Below are 19,072 nucleotides of genomic sequence, written 5' to 3'. Positions count from 1 at the left end.
TCCTTCCAGCACTTGCAGGGGGCGTGCAAATGGTGGAAGGCGCATGCTCTTCACGTCCAGTGTTGGGAAGGTCAGGCATCGCAACCGACACAATTGGACTCTCCTTGTGGATTTGGGATTTCAAAGAACGCACAGTTCTTTGCGGTGCTTTTGCCAGCTTGAGTCTTTTCAGTTTTCTAGCGAGAGGCTGAGTGCTTCCATCCTCATGTGAAGCTGAACCACTAGCCATGAACATAGGCCAGGGCCTCAACCGTTCCTTGCCACTCCGTGTGGTAAATGGCATATTGGCAAGTTTACGCTTCTCCTCCGACAATTTTATTTTAGGTTTTGGAGTCCTTTTTTTACTGATATTTGGTGTTTTGGTTTTGACATGCTCTGTACTATGCCATTGGGCATCGGCCTTGGCAGACGACGTTGCTGGCATTTCATCGTCTCGGCCATGACTAGTGGCAGCAGCTTCAGCACGAGGTGGAAGTGGATCTTGATCTTTCCCTAATTTTGGAACCTCAACATTTTTGTTCTCCATATTTTAATAGGCACAACTAAAAGGCACCTCAGGTAAACAATGGAGATGGATGGATTGGATACTAGTATACAATTATGGACGGGCTGCCGAGTGCCGACACAGAGGTAGCCACAGCCGTGAACTACCGCACTGTACTGTGTCTGCTGCTAATATATAGACTGGTTGATAAAGAGATAGTATACTCGTAACTAGTATGTATGTATAAAGAAAGAAAAAAAAACCACGGTTAGGTGGTATATACAATTATGGACGGGCTGCCGAGTGCCGACACAGAGGTAGCCACAGCCGTGAACTACCGCACTGTACTGTGTCTGCTGCTAATATATAGACTGGTTGATAAAGAGATAGTATACTCGTAACTAGTATGTATGTATAAAGAAAGAAAAAAAAACCACGGTTAGGTGGTATATACAATTATGGACGGGCTGCCGAGTGGCGACACAGAGGTAGCCACAGCCGTGAACTACCGCACTGTACTGTGTCTGCTGCTAATATATAGACTGGTTGATAAAGAGATAGTATACTCGTAACTAGTATGTATGTATAAAGAAAGAAAAAAAAACCACGGTTAGGTGGTATATACAATTATGGACGGGCTGCCGAGTGCCGACACAGAGGTAGCCACAGCCGTGAACTACTGTACTGTGTCTGCTGCTAATATATAGACTGGTTGATAAAGAGATAGTATACTCGTAACTAGTATGTATGTATAAAGAAAGAAAAAAAAACCACGGTTAGGTGGTATATACAATTATGGACGGGCTGCCGAGTGCCGACACAGAGGTAGCCACAGCCGTGAACTACCGCACTGTACTGTGTCTGCTGCTAATATATAGACTGGTTGATAAAGAGATAGTATACTCGTAACTAGTATGTATGTATAAAGAAAGAAAAAAAAACCACGGTTAGGTGGTATATACAATTATGGACGGGCTGCCGAGTGGCGACACAGAGGTAGCCACAGCCGTGAACTACCGCACTGTACTGTGTCTGCTGCTAATATATAGACTGGTTGATAAAGAGATAGTATACTCGTAACTAGTATGTATGTATAAAGAAAGAAAAAAAAACCACGGTTAGGTGGTATATACAATTATGGACGGGCTGCCGAGTGCCGACACAGAGGTAGCCACAGCCGTGAACTACCGCACTGTACTGTGTCTGCTGCTAATATATAGACTGGTTGATAAAGAGATAGTATACTCGTAACTAGTATGTATGTATAAAGAAAGAAAAAAAAACCACGGTTAGGTGGTATATACAATTATGGACGGGCTGCCGAGTGCCGACACAGAGGTAGCCACAGCCGTGAACTACCGCACTGTACTGTGTCTGCTGCTAATATATAGACTGGTTGATAAAGAGATAGTATACTCGTAACTAGTATGTATGTATAAAGAAAGAAAAAAAAACCACGGTTAGGTGGTATATACAATTATGGACGGGCTGCCGAGTGCCGACACAGAGGTAGCCACAGCCGTGAACTACCGCACTGTACTGTGTCTGCTGCTAATATATAGACTGGTTGATAAAGAGATAGTATACTCGTAACTAGTATGTATGTATAAAGAAAGAAAAAAAAACCACGGTTAGGTGGTATATACAATTATGGACGGGCTGCCGAGTGCCGACACAGAGGTAGCCACAGCCGTGAACTACCGCACTGTACTGTGTCTGCTGCTAATATATAGACTGGTTGATAAAGAGATAGTATACTACTAATATTATATACTGGTGGTCAGGTCACTGGTCACTAGTCACACTGGCAGTGGCACTCCTGCAGCAAAAGTGTGCACTGTTTAATTTTAATATAATATTATGTACTCCTGGCTCCTACTATAACCTATAACTGGCACTGCAGTAGTGCTCCCCAGTCTCCCCCACAATTATAAGCTGTGTGAGCTGAGCAGTCAGGCAGATATATAATATATATAGATGATGCAGCACACTGGCCTGAGCCTGAGCAGTGCACACAGATATGGTATGTGACTGAGTCACTGTGTGCTGTGTATCGCTTTTTTCAGGCAGAGAACGGATTATAAATAAAAGTGGTGGTCACTGGTCACTATCAGCAAAACTCTGCACTGTACACTACTGAGTACTCCTAATGCTCCCCAAAATTAGTAAATCAAGTGTCTCTAATCTATTCTAATTCTAAACGGAGAGGACGCCAGCCACGTCCTCTCCCTATCAATCTCAATGCACGTGTGAAAATGGCGGCGACGCGCGGCTCCTTATATAGTATCCGAGTCTCGCGATAGAATCCGAGCCTCGCGAGAATCCGACAGCGTCATGATGACGTTCGGGCGCGCTCGGGTTAACCGAGCAAGGCGGGAAGATCCGAGTCGCTCGGACCCGTGAAAAAAAACATGAAGTTCTGGCGGGTTCGGATTCAGAGAAACCGAACCCGCTCATCTCTAATTTTTACACTGCAATTTAGATTGCAGATTGAACACACCACACCCAAATCTAACTCTCTCTGCACATGTCATATATGCCTCCCTGCAGTGCACATGGTTTTGCCCAACTGCTAAAACAAATCCTGCTGCGATCAACTTGGAATTACCCCCAATATGAAACACTACTAAGCTTTGGAGAGAGCTACAGTACCAGCCAGTGTTTGAAAAATGGCTATTAGGAGCTAATTGGCCGGTACTTTCTCTCTGTCCAAGGCTTAGACATCTGCCCCTAAGACCTTTATTGCCACTCTACTTTTCTTGGAAAGCTTGGGGGGGAGGGAAGGGGGGGGGGGGGGGGGGGGGGGGGTCAGATCCCAGTCAGAAATCACAGCATTCTAGAACTGATACTAGTTTGCATGTATTACATAATTAGATGTTTCAGATGCACGAATGTGTACATTGTGTTTATATAGAAATATTTTACTTTTATAGGTTCGTTTTACCTTTTAAATAATGCATACGTGATTTAATCATGCAAGATAGAAAGTGCTGGATAAATATGCAATGTTGCAATTCTGATGGCTGATATGAGAATTCAAGTGTGGCAGAACCAGTTCAGAGGCCACCCACACACCTTCATGGAGCACGTTGCAATTTCATACTCCTCATTACCATTACACAGTCATGGCTTGTGGGAATAATGTATAATAATACCGCTGGCTAGGTGGTAACTGTGCTCTGGCTATCACATGTGTCTGACAGGCGTATACGCTTATGCATCAGAGAATAACACCTAACTCACAGCCACCCAGCACCAAGGAGTCCGGAATATAGGTGCCTGATGGAATTTCTCTATTTTCATAGACAAATCATTTTCTTTTTATCTTTTAAATGCCAAGTTGCTGACAAGCATGCAAATGCGGCGCTCTATGGCATTCAACAATCACCCTTTACAAAGCTTTCTCAGCTGTCAAACCCTATTTTTGACACTTGGTATCAGTCACAGCCTCTGTGAGACTACAAGATGATGAATTATTACACTGCTAGCGTAAGTGACAAAGGGGTCTATTTACTAAGCCAATCAGCAGAGCCGGCCCTAACCAATATGATGCCCTAGGCAAGATTTTGGCTGGTGCCCCCTAGCACCACCGCTGGTTCCGCCTCTGACCTTGTACCCCCTATATTTTAAATAGGAACAGTTTGCACATTTGGCGCACAGACCAAAAAGGGGTGTGTTTTTGCTGGCAAGGGGCATGGCCACGCAATAACCTCAATTCCAATTACGTCACACAGTACTGCAACTTTATTCACATATGATCATGCAAAAGTGTCCATAATTCATATTACATCCCACAGAAGTATCACTTTACCTTATAAACGTTACTCCTCACAGTAGAGCCCCTTATTCACATTACATCACACTGAATTGCTCCTTATTCATATTACACCACACCCTATTGCTCTTTATTCACATTAGACGATACAGTAGTGCACTTTCTATACGCAACGCCACATAGTAGAGCACCTTATACGCATAATGCCACACATTAGTAATGCATTTACACACATTCCACACAGTAATGCTCCTTACACATGAGACACCTTATTAATGTCCTTATAAACATAATGCACCTTACACATTATGACTTCTTTTATTAATGCCCTTTTACACATAATGTCCCTTATACATATGCCGCACATTATTAATGCCCTTATACACATAATGACACACATAGTGCCCCCTACACATTTGCTGCACATTATTAGTGCCCCTATACACATAATGACACACATACAGTAGTTCCCTGTTACACATATGCCGCACATTATTAATGCCCTTATACACATAATGACACACATAGTGCCCCTTACACATATGTTGCACATTATTAATGCATTTTTACATGACACACATAATGCTCCTTACACATATTCCGAACACTACTGCACAACCAACCCACTCACCTGCACACAGCACTCACACTGCCACTAACACTGTGACCTCTGCCTCTGCTTGGATACAGATATGTCCTCATAAATATTGCCTCAATGCTAACGTCGGGCACCTTTTTTTATGAAAATGCATCTTATTTGCATTGCTATGTGGCTAGGATGCACAAGCAGCTTCTGCTGATTAAAATGATATGCAGCATGCCTATATACTGTGTGAGACTGTGGCTGTATCTGCATATGAAATGCTACACACAGAATATAGGCATGCCGCATATCATTTTAATCAGCAGAAGCTGCTGATGCCCCTGGGCATATCAAATGCCCTAGGCAATTGCCTAGTTTGCCTATACCTATGGCCGGCTCTGGCTCCTAACTGCCATGTCACAGGCAGTGTTTGTAAAATGACAGTTAGGAGCTGGTTGGTCGAGCGGAGAAGTGAGCCAGTGGAGAAGTGGCCCCATCAACCAATCAGCAGCTCTGTATAATTTTATAGTATGCAAATTATAGATGTTACTTCAGTGCTGATTGGTTGCCATGGGCAACTTCTCCACTGGCTCACTTCTTCGCTTTTATCACTGCTTAGCAAATGTCCCCCTTGATCTCCGTCCACTTTATCTCCATTTAAGGCTTAGTAAATAGACCCCAGAGAGTAGGTGCCACTGCTGGACTGACACCTGGCACTTCTGGCAAAAGACAAAAGGGCTGATGGCCTGATGGGCCGGTCCACCCCAAAAAGAAGATTTTACTCACCGGTAAATCTATTTCTCGTAGTCCGTAGTGGATGCTGGGGACTCCGTAAGGACCATGGGGAACAGCGGCTCCGCAGGAGACTGGGCACAGCTAAGAAAGATTTAGGACTACCTGGTGTGCACTGGCTCCTCCCACTATGACCCTCCTCCAGACTTCAGTAAGGATACTGTGCCCGGAAGAGCTGACACAATAAGTAAGGATTTTGAATCCCGGGTAAGACTCATACCAGCCACACCAATCACACCGTATAACTCGTGATACTATACCCAGTTAACAGTATGAACACAACAGAGCCTCTCAAAAGATGGCTCAACAATAACCCTTGTAGTTAACAATAACTATATACAAGTATTGCAGACAGTCCGCACTTGGGACGGGCGCCCAGCATCCACTACGGACTACGAGAAATAGATTTACCGGTGAGTAAAATCTTATTTTCTCTGACGTCCTAGTGGATGCTGGGGACTCCGTAAGGACCATGGGGATTATACCAAAGCTCCCAAACGGGCGGGAGAGTGCGGATGACTCTGCAGCACCGAATGAGAGAACTCAAGGTCCTCCTCAGCCAGGGTATCAAATTTGTAGAATTTTGCAAACGTGTTTGCCCCTGACCAAGTAGCAGCTCGGCAAAGTTGTAAAGCCGAGACCCCTCGAGCAGCCGCCCAAGAAGAGCCCACTTTCCACGTGGAATGGGCTTTTACAGATTTAGGCTGCGGCAGGCCAGACACAGAATGCGCGAGCTGAATTGTGCTACAAATCCAGCGAGCAATAGTCTGCTTTGAAGCAGGAGCACCCATCTTGTTTGGTGCATACAGGATAAATAGCGAGTCAGTCTTCCTGACTCCAGCCGTCCTGGAAACATAAATTTTCAAGGCACTGACTACGTCCAGTAACTTGGAGTCCTCCAAGTCCCTAGTAGCCGCAGGCACCACGATAGGTTGGTTCAAGTGAAAAGCTGATACCACCTTAGGAAGAAACTGGGGACGAGTCCTCAATTCTGCCCTATCCATATGGAAAATCAAATAGGGGCTTTTACATGACAAAGCCGCCAATTCTGACACACGCCTTGCCGAAGCCAAGGCCAAAAGCATGACCACTTTCCACGTGAGATATTTTAAATCCACGGTTTTGAGTGGCTCAAACCAATGTGACTTTAGGAAACCCAACACCACGTTGAGGTCCCACGGTGCCACTGGAGGCACAAAAGGAGGCTGAATATGCAGCACTCCCTTGACAAATGTCTGAACTTCAGGCAGTGAAGCCAGTTCTTTTTGGAAGAAAATCGACAGAGCCGAAATCTGGACCTTAATGGAACCCAGTTTTAGGCCCATAGTCACCCCTGACTGTAGGAAGTGCAGAAATCGACCTAGCTGGAATTCCTCCGTTGGGGCCTTCCTGGCCTCACACCACGCAACATATTTTCGCCATATGCGGTGATAATGTTGTACGGTTACATCTTTTCTAGCTTTAATAAGCGTAGGAATGACTTCCTCCGGAATACCCTTTTCTTTTAGGATCCGGTGTTCAACCGCCATGCCGTTAAACGCAGCCGCGGTAAGTCTTGGAACAGACAGGGCCCCTGCAGCAGCAGGTCCTTTCTGAGCGGCAGAGGCCATGGGTCCTCTGAGATTAATTCTTGAAGTTCCGGGTACCAAGACCTTCTTGGCCAATCTGGAACAATGAGAATAGTTCTTACTGCTCTTTTCTTTATTATCCTCAGTACCTTGGGTATGAGAGGAAGAGGAGGGAACACATAAACCGACCGGTACACCCACGGTGTCACTAGAGCGTCCACAGCTATCGCCTGAGGGTCTCTTGACCTGGCGCAATATTTTTCTAGCTTTTTGTTTAAGCGGGACGCCATCATGTCCACCTGTGGCTTTTCCCAACGGTTTACAATCAGTTGGAAGACTTCTGGATGAAGTCCCCACTCTCCCGGGTGGAGGTCGTGCCTGCTGAGGAAGTCTGCTTCCCAGTTGTCCACTCCCGGAATGAACACTGCTGACAGTGCTAACACGTGACTTTCCGCCCATCGGAGAATCCTTGTGGCTTCCGCCATCGCCGTCCTGCTTCTTGTGCCGCCCTGTCGATCCACATGGGCGACTGCCGTGATGTTGTCTGACTGGATCAGAACCGGCTGGTTTTGAAGCAGGGGCTTTGCTTGACTTAGGGCATTGTAAATGGCCCTCAGTTCCAGAACATTTATGTGTAGGGAAGTCTCCTGACTTGACCAAAGTCCTTGGAAGTTTCTTCCCTGTGTGACTGCACCCCAGCCCCGAAGGCTGGCATCCGTGGTCACCAGGACCCAGTTCTGTATGCCGAATCTGCGGCCCTCTCTGAGATGAGCACTCTGCAGCCACCACAGCAGAGACACCCTGGTCCTTGGAGACAGGGTTATCAACCGATGCATTTGAAGATGCGATCCGGACCATTGGTCCAACAGGTCCCACTGAAAGGTTCTGGCATGGAACCTGCCGAATGGAATCGCTTCGTAGGAAGCTACCATCTTTCCCAGGACTCGCGTGCAATGATGCACCGACACCTGTTTTGGTTTCAGGAGGCCTCTCACTAGAGATGACAGCTCCTTGGCTTTCTCCTCTGGGAGAAACACTTTTTTCTGGACTGTGTCCAGAATCATCCCCAGGAACAGTAGACGTGTCGCCGGAACCAGCTGAGACTTTGGAATATTCAGAATCCAACCGTGCTGGTGTAGCACCTCCTGAGATAATGCTACGCCGACCAACAACTGCTCTCTGGACCTCACCCTTATCAGGAGATCGTCCAAGTATGGGATAATTAAAACTCCCTTTTTCCGAAGGAGTATCATCATTTCGGCCATTACCTTGGAAAATATCCTCGGTGCCGTGGACAGGCCGAACGGCAACGTCTGGAATTGGTAATGACAATCCTGTACCACAATTCTGAGGTACTCCTGGTGAGGATGGTAAATGGGGACATGCAGGTAAGCATCCTTGATGTCCAGAGATACCATGTAATCTCCCTCTTCCAGGCTTGCAATAACCGCCCTGAGCGATTCCATCTTGAACTTGAATTTTCTTAAATATGTGTTCAAGGATTTCAAATTTAAAATGTCTCACCGAACCGTCCGGTTTCGGTACCACAAACATTGTGGAATAGTAACCCCGTCCTTGTTGAAGTAGGGGCACCTTGACTATCACCTGCTGGGAATACAGCTTGTGAATTGCCTCTAACACAGCCTCCCTTTCTGAAGGAGTCGTTGGTAAGGCAGATTTGAGGAAATGGCGGGGGGGGGGGGGGGGGGATGTCTCGAATTCCAGCCTGTACCCCTGAGATACCACTTGAAGGATCCAGGGATCTACCTGTGAGCGAGCCCACTGATTGCTGAAGTTTTTGAGACGGCCCCCCACCGTACCTGGCTCCGCCTGCTGAGCCCCAACGTCATGCGGCGGAAGCAGAAGAAGCGGGGGAGGACTTTTGTTCCTGGGAAGTGGCTGTATGCTGCAGCTTTTTTCCCCTACCTCTGCCTCTGGGCAGAAAGGACGCGCCTCTACCCCGTCTGCTCTTTTGGGGGCGAAAGGACTGCACCTGATAATACGGTGCTCTCTTTGGTTGTGAGGGGACATGTGGCAAAAATGCTGACTTCCCAGCTGTTGCTGTGGACACTAAGTCTGAAAGACCATCCCCGAACAACTCCTCACCCTTATAAGGCAAAACTTCCATGTGCCTTTTAGAATCTGCATCACCTGTCCACTGCCGGGTCCATAACCCTCTCCTGACACAAATGGACAGTGCACTTATTTTTGATGCCAGCCGGCAAATATCCCTCTGTGCATCTCTTATGTAAAAGACAGCGTCTTTATAAAACATTTTTCATTGCCTCAAACATATAACGAGTGGCCCTATTGGACATTACATTAGTCTCTTCGTCATCGACACTGGTATCAGTATCCGTGTCGACATCTGTGTCTGCCATCTGAGGTAGCGGGCGTTTTAGAGCCCCTGATGACTTTTGAGACGTCTGGGCAGGCACGGGCTGAGAAGCCGGCTGCCCCGCATTTGGCATGTCGTCAAATTTTTTATGTAAGGAGTCGACACTTTCGCGTAATTCCTTCCACAAGTCCATCCACTCCGGTGTCTGCCCCGCAGGGGGTGACAACACATTTATAGGCACCTGCTCCTCCTCCACATAAGTCTCCTCATCAAACATGTCGACACAGCCGTACCGACACACCGCACACACACAGGGAATGCTCTGACAGAAGACAGGACCCCACAAAGCCCTTTGGGGAGACAGAGAGAGAGTATGCCAGCACACACCAGAGCGCTATATAAATCAGGGATTAACTAAATTATATCCCCTTATAGCTGCTATATGTATATTGCACCTAAATTTAGTGCCCCCCCTCTCTTTTTTACCCTTTTCTGTAGTGTAGACTGCAGGGGAGAGCCAGGGAGCTTCCTTCCAGCGGAGCTGTGAGGGAGAAATGGCGCCAGTGTGCTGAGGGAGATAGCTCCGCCCCTTTTTCGGCTGACTTTTCTCCCGCTTTTTTATGGATTCTGTCAGGGGTATTTATCACATATATAGCCTCTGGGGCTATATATTGTGATATATTTGCCAGCCAAAGTGTATTTATTGCTTCTCAGGGAGCCCCCCCCAGCGCCCTGCACCCATCAGTGACCGGAGTGTGAAGTGTGTATGAATAGCAATGGCGCACAGCTGCAGTGCTGTGCGCTACCTTGGTGAAGACTGATGTCTTCTGCCGCCGATTTTCCGGATTCTTCTTGCTTCTGGCTCTGTAAGGGGGCCGGCGGCGCGGCTCCGGGACCGAACACCAATGGCCGGTTCCATGCGGTCGATCCCTCTGGAGCTAATGGATTCCAGTAGCCTAAGAAGCCCAAGCTACCACCAGTTAGGTAGGTTCGCTTCTTCTCCCCTTAGTCCCTCGCTGCAGTGAGTCTGTTGCCAGCAGATCTCACTGTAAAATAAAAAACCTAAAATATACTTTCTCTCTAGGAGCTCAGGAGAGCCCCTAGTGTGCATCCAGCTCAGCCGGGCACAGGATTCTAACTGAAGTCTGGAGGAGGGTCATAGTGGGAGGAGCCAGTGCACACCAGGTAGTCCTAAATCTTTCTTAGCTGTGCCCAGTCTCCTGCGGAGCCGCTATTCCCCATGGTCCTTACGGAGTCCCCAGCATCCACTAGGACGTCAGAGAAAACCCGGATTAGGATTAGGCTGTGGTTAGGGTTAGGCTGGAGTACAATATTCGGAATGTTGACAATCGGACCATGTCTGCATTCTTATGATGATATTTTATACCACATCCCTGTAAATGAGGTCAATGATACAAAAGATATAATTACAAAACCTTACACACACATAGGGGTAAATTTACTCAGATGATACTCTAAAAAGCGGTTCTGGCTGCAGTATTTAAAAGGGCAATAACATTAGATGCAGAGCACTCCTGTTTTTGCATTTAATATTATTGTACTCTTAAGTCTGGCGGCCAAAACTACCGACAAGTGGCAGTTTTGAAAAACCTCTGCTTAGTAAATATAGCCTACCCCATAATTTCCACTTAAATATATAGATTAAAGTCATTTTTACCTCTTCACTTGTTCCTGTGGGGTGAAAGGTGTCTCGTCATCTGACAGATCTACTGATTTGTTTCTTAAATTATAAGGTGCCCTAGAATGATTAATAATAAATTAGATACAGTATGACAACCATCATGGGCTCTTAAATGAAACTACACCTTAAAGAGCAACACTGAAGATTTGAATCAATATAAAACTATTTTATAGTATCCACTGTCTTTAACTTTACTTTCTGCACACAAGCAGACACAACGTATGTATATATACCATATATTATATTTATATATATATATATATATATATATATATATATATATATATAAATAATATTCTAATGTAGAATGTTTACTAATGTACATAGACATTGCATTGTTTCGTAATTCAGTTTTCTCCCGGCATGTACAATGTGTATCGCCGGTCCTGGGTGCAGGGAAGTGTAAGCGGGGAGGGCATTAGCTGGCGGCGCATGCTCGGTCACACTCTCAGGGTATTTTTTTGCAAAGATACCCTGAGAAGTGAGGGGAGAAGATTCATAGGGAAAGAGATTTCTCACGAGCTCTGTTCCTGCATGTGATATTTGATACATTCCTGCAATATATTCTATTATCACATTGCAAACTTGGGCATTTTATCATATCCCACATCACATCCTAGCTGTTAGATGACAGTGTAGGCAAACATTAGGTTTATATCACACTACTCTTTGCTTATTCTCTTTGACCTCTCTGCTGCTTTTGACACTGTGGACTACCCTCTCCTTCTGTAAATCCTTCACTCTCTTCGTCTGCGTGATACTGCCCTCTCCTGGCTGTTCTACTACCTCTTTGACCGTTCCTTCTCTGTCTCCTCTCATGGCTCCACCCCCCCCTCCCCCTACTTCCACTAACTGTAAGTGTCCCCCAAGGCTCTGTTCTTGGTTCTCTCCTTTTCTCTCTCTACACATCCTCTTTAGGAGAACTCATTAGCTCTTTTACTTACAATATCATCTCTATGCTGATGATACTCAAATCTACCTGTCCTCCCCTGACCTCTCTCCTACTCTCCTCACACGTGTATCCAACTGTCTCTCTGCTATCTCTTCTTGGATGTCCCAGCGCTTTCTTAAATTTAACATGCCTAAGACTGAGCTGATCATCTTCCCACCCTCCCGCACAACCTCACCTCCCACTATCTCATTATCTATTGATGGCACTACTATCTCCTCTAGCCCCCAAGTGCGCTGTCTTGGAGTAATCCTTGACTCCTCCCTCTCCTTCAAACCACACATTCAGCACGTATCTCCAACCTGTAATTTTCATCTCAAAAATATTTCCAGGATCAGACCCTATCTCACCCAGGATGCCACCAAGACCCTTATCTACTCACTGGTCATCTCCAGTCTGGACTACTGTAATCTCCTCCTGACTGGCATTCCTGACAAATACCTCTCTCCACTCCAATCTATCCTCAATGCTGCAGCCCGGCTCATCTTCCTCACCAAACGCACTACGTCCACCTCTCCTCTCTTACAAGACCTTCACTGGCTTCCCTTCCCCTTCAGAATCCATTTCAAGCTTATCACACTCACTTACAAAGCCCTCACCCACTCCTCTCCCATCTACATCTCTGACCTTATCTCCCTTTACACTCCCGCTCCTCTTCTTCGCTCTGCAAATGCATGCTGTCTCTCCTGTCTTCTGATTACCTCCTCCCACTCCTACCTCCAAGATTTTGCACGTGCTGCTCCCTTGTTCTGGAATTTTCTACCTCTCCCCCTCAGACTCTCCACCTCTCTACAAAACTTCAAATGGACTCTCAAGACGCACTTCTTCACCAAACGCAGCCGTCTCTCATTCTAAGCCTTCTGTGGCCCATGCTCACTTTCTACCCCATCCGTGTGACCCCTGTCTGTGTGCCCCTCCCCTTTAGAATGTAAGCTCTCATGAGCAGGGTCCTTTTCCCTCATGTGCTTTTACGTCTCTTACTTAACCTATCATCTTTTTAATACTCCCTTTGATGGCACCAAATCCTTCGGTTTTCTGCCACCCTGATACTTATTCCAGTGCTGTTTACTGATGCAGCTATGTTTATATACCCTGTACTTGTCCTATATCGTATTGAACTGTAAGTCACTCTCTTCATGTTTTGCTTATTTGTTAACTCTGCAATTGGGCGCTGCAGATCCCATGTGGCGCCATATAAATAAAGGATAATAATAATAATAATAAGTATAATAATAATTTGATGGATGTGTAGATTTTTTCCCCATTGTAGTGTGTATTAGTGACATTTAATAAGACAGTGACATGTTCTTACAGTTTCTTGTATTCCTCTGTAGACATCTTTCCACCGCTAGCATTGGGTACTCGTGGTAGACTGGTTGTACGAGCCTGGACGGCGCTATAATAAATGTATACATTTACAGGTAAGATAATCCATTCTTTGTATTTGTTGATGTATAGATATGTACAAAAGATATAGATAACTATATAAAGATATGTACAGATATAGATATGTACAAAAGATATAGATAACTCCTCTCCCATATTTTCAATATTTTGTTTGTTTGTTTTGTTTTAGTTTATTTGTATCACAAAAGCTGACTAACTACTTTCATACTTTCAAGATTCAACAGTTAACCCTTGATGCTGCAGATAGATAGATTTGTTGTATATAAGACTGGCTATATCCCAAAACAATACCAATATTACAGTCTGAAAACCATCTGATCTAGTTAATACATAGCACAGTGTTTTATGAGGGTGTTAGGTTCTTAAGATCAAATAAAGCCATTATCAGATATTGTGGGATATGGGGGTCATTCCGAGTTGATCGTAGCTGTGCTAAATTTTGCACAGCTACGATCATCTTTCCTGACATGCAGGGGGACGCCCAGCACGGGGCTAGTCCGCCCCGCATGCCAGTCCGGCCCCCTCGCAGAAGTGCAAAGGCATCACACAGCAGCGATGCCTTTGCACTTCAGGAGTAACTCCCGGCCAGCGCAGCTTTAGTGTGCTGGCCGGGAGCTACTCCTCGCTCCATGGCCCGCAGCGGCTACATATGACGTCACGCAGGTGCTGCGGCCCGACCCCCCATTGGGTCCGGCCACGCCTGCATTGGCCGGACTGCGCCTACGAAAAGGCCGCCAAATGCCGCCGTTTCGCCCCCTCCCGCCCATTGATCGCCTCTGCCTGTCAATCAGGCAGAGGCGATCGCTGTCCTGCTACAGCCTTCGGCCCCCCGCAGGCGCACTACGGCGCCGGGGCATGCGCAGCAGGGACCCGTTCGCTCTGCTGCGTTAAAACGCAGCGAGCGAATGGGTCGGAATGACCCCCATAGTCAATTAGCCGCTGGGCTATCCAATTAGCCCTGCGGCCGACACTGATTGTGGATTTTGTTTTGCTTGCATCAGACCGGCAAAACCAAATGCCCGATAATCAGGCATTTTTTCCCCCCAAATATGGCCGCAAAAACACAAAGGTCTATGACTTACAGTATCACGGATTTAATGTGTTTTCACCTTGGAAATTTTATATTTTTCATGCGCAAAATATGGGGTTAATTGAATAGCCCGAAAAAAAAGTGGTATCCAGAAAATTCACTCAAGTGATTGCTATCTCAGATTTTTTACCTGGATTCTATTAAAACACTGTCCTAAACATTATACACTGTAACAGAGCTGTAGTGTTACAGTAATAGTAAGTTATGCAATAATTAAAGGACCACTAAATTTCCTAATTAAGCTTTTCAAATTTAAAGGGCCCAATTTTGAGGTTTAGTGGTCCTTTAAGTATTGCATGATTTGCTGTAACAGGATTACATGGCTTTCTGAGTGAGGCCACCTGGATGCACAAATTATTTGTGTTGTAAAAGTGATCATTCATTACCTTTTCTGGTATCCATTAAAGGAAGACTGGCCTTTTACTTGAGAGACTGCATTAAATGGCTGCCCCCTGTGATAAAAAAAACAAGCTTTTACTGTTTAGATAATATAATAACTACTCCAGTTAGTGCACTCCTTCTTTGTACATTCATCAATAAAAACCCCCCAAAAGGATAGTTAAATCTTACTGTATCAGTTTTATTTAATACAAATGTACAGAAAGGCAAAAAAAGTAACCAGACTGGCTTATGAGAACTTGCTAAGCAAATTCATTTCAAATCAGATACTTACTGCAATATAATATACTGACCTTATAATCTACAGTATATTATCACTGATATTTCTCAAGACCTTTACTTCTCATAAAATTATACCCCAACTGTCCAAATTTGGTGGGACAGTCCTGCTTGGCCCCTAAAGGGCTGGAGTTTTCCACAAAAATGGGCTATCTGGGCAGAGGGGCAGATTTTGGGGGCAGATTTTCGATTCATAGTTCGGTCAGATCAGGAAAAAGAATTACCTGTATTTTTTTCTTTCTCATCTCTAACTGTTGGAAGTATGATAATGGATGTCTACATGAATACATGTGTTTATTTTGCTGTTCTACTCTTCATTTGGAATTGTATTCATATTATGTTATATTATATTATATTAATTATACAAACACATAATAACTGATTTATCTATGGTATCAGTCATGATAAGGTTCTATATAAAGGCTTCATAGTACATGCAAAGGAACTTTTTAAAATAAATCTAGAAATACAGTAGTTTTTTTTCTTCATTAAATGATAGCAATTAGAATTTCTCGAACCATATTACATTGTTCGAGATGTATTAAAAGTTTATACATATTTACGTAGAAGAGTGGGTACACCTCTCACATCCCGCCCACTTCCTAGGGAAGCAGGAAGGATAGCTTGATAATGTAGGGAATTGTGGGTCAAAATGGATGGGGCAGGGCTAAATGGGCGCACATTATACTATTTTTAGCCCCGCCCCTTCCTTGAGGACTCCCTATTTGTTGGATTTACCATCATGTGGATGGGGTATAATGATGCGGATGCCCGTGCCCATCCCGCAAGTTCCCAGCTGCTTCTCCTCTCTGGGCTTCTCCCAGAGAGGGGTGTTAAACAGTTCGCAAGTATGGGTTTATGTGTTTTACTAAACCTTCTAAAATGAAAAATGGAGGTATTTATCATAGAAACCAATCAGATTCTAGCTAACATGTATCTAGTACATCCTAGAAGATATTAGCTATCTTATTGGTTGCTGTGTGCAACTCCTCCACTTTTACTTTTCATAAATTTTAGTAAATCTACCCCATTTTCTTATGGTAAGGCTGATTTGTAAAAACATAACATTGGAAAATCAATATCATACAAGTTAAAATTAGTTTTTGTTTAAAAGATTAAATATAATAAATATAGTAAACCCACAATGCCAAAGATCAACATTTATTTTGCAATGTGAAAAATATGTATGTGACCCACCAGTTTTTTAGAGACAGTGTTAAACCCCTTTCACATCACAAAAATAACCCGGTATTGACCCAGTATAGGGTTATTCCCGGGTTAAATACCGGGTCAGGTGCAGTGTGAGCGGGTTGCAGGGTCGATGCGACCCCGGACCTGTTCACTGCATAGGGTGAGGTGGCGCAGAGATGAACTCCTCTCCCAGCCCAACCTCCGCACCTGCCACCGATGCCGGCTCTGTCCCTGCCCCCCGATGGCAACCCGACCTGCCATATTGCCAGGTCGGGGTGGCAGTGTGAAGGGTCCAATGCCGGGTCGCACCCGGGAAGGACCTGTTTCCATATCCCAGGTGTGACCCGGCATTGCGGTGTGAAAGCGGTAATATATAGTTATCATGTGTTGATATCATGCTGTTCTGGCCAATTTACAGAACTGAACTCACCTTATGATGTATGATGAAGTTGGCCTATATAGAGACAAAAAAAAAAAAGGAATTTACCATAAAGAACATAAGGTATAGAACATATATAACTTGGTTACACTCCCAGATTTCCTGCACTCTTGCATTCTTCCCAGCCTAGAGCTTAAACCGTTTCATTTGCTGGTATAAAACTTTTCTTTCATTTTGTGTCGCATCATAGAATCAGCAAAGAGCTCATGAAGCACAATGGAGCTTGGTGGAAGAAGAAGCTGCGGACGCTCACATCAGAGCCCATTTCACACAGTTCAGACTCAGTCGCACACAGATGTGCAAATGTCACACACTGTAAACTAGCAATGTAGTTTTGTCACTCCCAGTCGTTTTATATATGCGAATAAGTACATTTTGTTTTTGTGTGAAAAAAGATGCTCAAGTCACCCAGGACCTGGTGCACTGAGAGGTGCTATATGGTGTGACTGAAGCCACAGAGTATAATGACACATCTGTATTAGTGTAGGAGACACATGGATATCACCAACTGCATACTGTACTATGGGGGTAATTCTGAGTTGATCACAGCAGGATTTTTGTTAGCAGTTGGGCAAAACCATGTGCACTGCAGGAGAGGCAGATATAACATGTGCAGAGAGAGTTAGAGTTGGGTGGGTTATTTTGTTTCTGTGCAGGGTAAATACTGGCTGCTTTATTTTTACACTGCAATTTAGATTGCAGATTGAACACACCCCACCCAAATCTAACTCTCTCTGCACATGTTATATCTGCCCCCCCACCCCCACCCCCCTGCAGTGCACATGGTTTTGCCCAACTGCTAACAAAAATCCTGCTGCGATCAACTCAGAATTACCTCCAATGTGATAAAGCAGTGATAAGTGTAAGGTGATAATGCAGCAGCCAATCAGCTCCAATATGTATATTGACAACTAGGAGCTGATTGGCTGGTGCGTTATCACCTTGTACTTATCACTGCTTTATCCCTTCTCCAGGCTTAATTCATCTGCCCCATACCTCAAATGAGGGAACCTCAGCAAACTGACCATTCTAGTCTTATGTTGATAATACTGATAACAAAGTAACTTCTCAACAAGCTCAGTAATTATACTGTACAAGTAATAATTCTTTTAACTGAGGTATCTAAGGAATAAAATATTATCATATGAAATATATGAATATATTTTTGTCCTTGTTTAGTTTTTTTTAATCAAATATGTGTATTCAAAGTTATATTTTAATCTGGCGAATACATCATTTCATTGAGTGCATCCACAAGGAGTCCATCCACAAAATCTCTGCAATACCATCAGGGAGGCGTCTGATTGGCTCCAAATTTATTCTGCAGCAGGACAACAACCCCAAACATACAGCCAGTGGCATTACGTACTATCTTCAGCGTAAAGAAGAACAAGAAGAACACAGAGCCCTGATCTCAACCTCATCGAGTCTGTCTGGGATTACATGAAGAGACAGAAGGATTTGAGCAAGCCTACATCCACAGAAGAGTTTCTTAAAAAACTGTGTGCAAGTGTACCTAGAAGAATTAATGCTGTTTTGAATGCAAAGTGTGGCCACACCAAATATTGATTTGATTTAGATGTCTCCCAGATCCAACATGCAGTGAGAAAGTGGTTTTAGCAGTTGTGATATGACTTGAAACCGTGTTCACATTACCCAGATCAAACCTGGAAATTAGGTGTGAAAGGGGTAAGGTTGTCTAAATACACAACAGGTGCTCCCATAAATCTTGCTCAATACAATATCACTACTGCCAGTGCATAAATCCTAGAGTAGTTTGCACAACATTACTACATCAGTCCATTCAAGACAGTTGCTTGGTTATTTGGCACCCACCTATATTTGGCAAAGTCACATTCTACTGCAGTGGTTCTAAAACTGTGTTTCTAGTTACCTTGGGGTGCCACAAGGCTCTTCCAGTGGTGCCTCCGGTTGGTGGTCCGAGACCAAATCAAATTATTTATCGTCAAAGTGATAGTCAAAACCAGTGCTAGCGGCTGCCAATCATAAAACATCTTAGCGGTGCCACGAAAAAAATGCTGATACTCTAGGGCGCCGTGATTCAAGAAAGTTTGG

General features: G+C 44.7%; 1 protein-coding gene and 1 long non-coding RNA gene across 6 annotated transcripts in view; one reads left to right on the top strand and one right to left on the bottom strand.

Annotated features, from left to right (window-relative positions):
- Positions 1-17,544, top strand: part of LOC134949152 (uncharacterized) — a 63,900-nt gene extending 46,356 nt beyond the window's left edge. The window contains exons 2-3 of the long non-coding RNA XR_010183116.1: positions 13,526-13,612; positions 17,187-17,544. This is a non-coding gene — a long non-coding RNA (uncharacterized LOC134949152). The remainder of the gene's footprint in view (positions 1-13,525; positions 13,613-17,186) is intronic.
- Positions 1-19,072, bottom strand: part of ZNF185 (zinc finger protein 185 with LIM domain) — a 344,343-nt gene that overhangs the window by 218,660 nt on the left and 106,611 nt on the right. For all 5 annotated transcript variants that reach the window (XM_063937558.1, XM_063937560.1, XM_063937559.1 and 2 more), the window contains exons 9-12: positions 16,988-17,011; positions 15,075-15,140; positions 13,504-13,587; positions 11,219-11,299 (exon numbers count right to left, since the gene is read on the bottom strand). In XM_063937558.1, the coding sequence (XP_063793628.1) occupies positions 11,219-11,299; positions 13,504-13,587; positions 15,075-15,140; positions 16,988-17,011 (255 nt within the window). The remainder of the gene's footprint in view (positions 1-11,218; positions 11,300-13,503; positions 13,588-15,074; positions 15,141-16,987; positions 17,012-19,072) is intronic.

Source organism: Pseudophryne corroboree, chromosome 8, assembly GCF_028390025.1.
Source record: "Pseudophryne corroboree isolate aPseCor3 chromosome 8, aPseCor3.hap2, whole genome shotgun sequence".
Lineage (NCBI taxonomy): Eukaryota > Metazoa > Chordata > Amphibia > Anura > Myobatrachidae > Pseudophryne > Pseudophryne corroboree.
The sequence above is the reverse complement of the archived record's forward strand: the minus strand, read 5'-3'. Positions and strand labels throughout refer to the sequence as shown.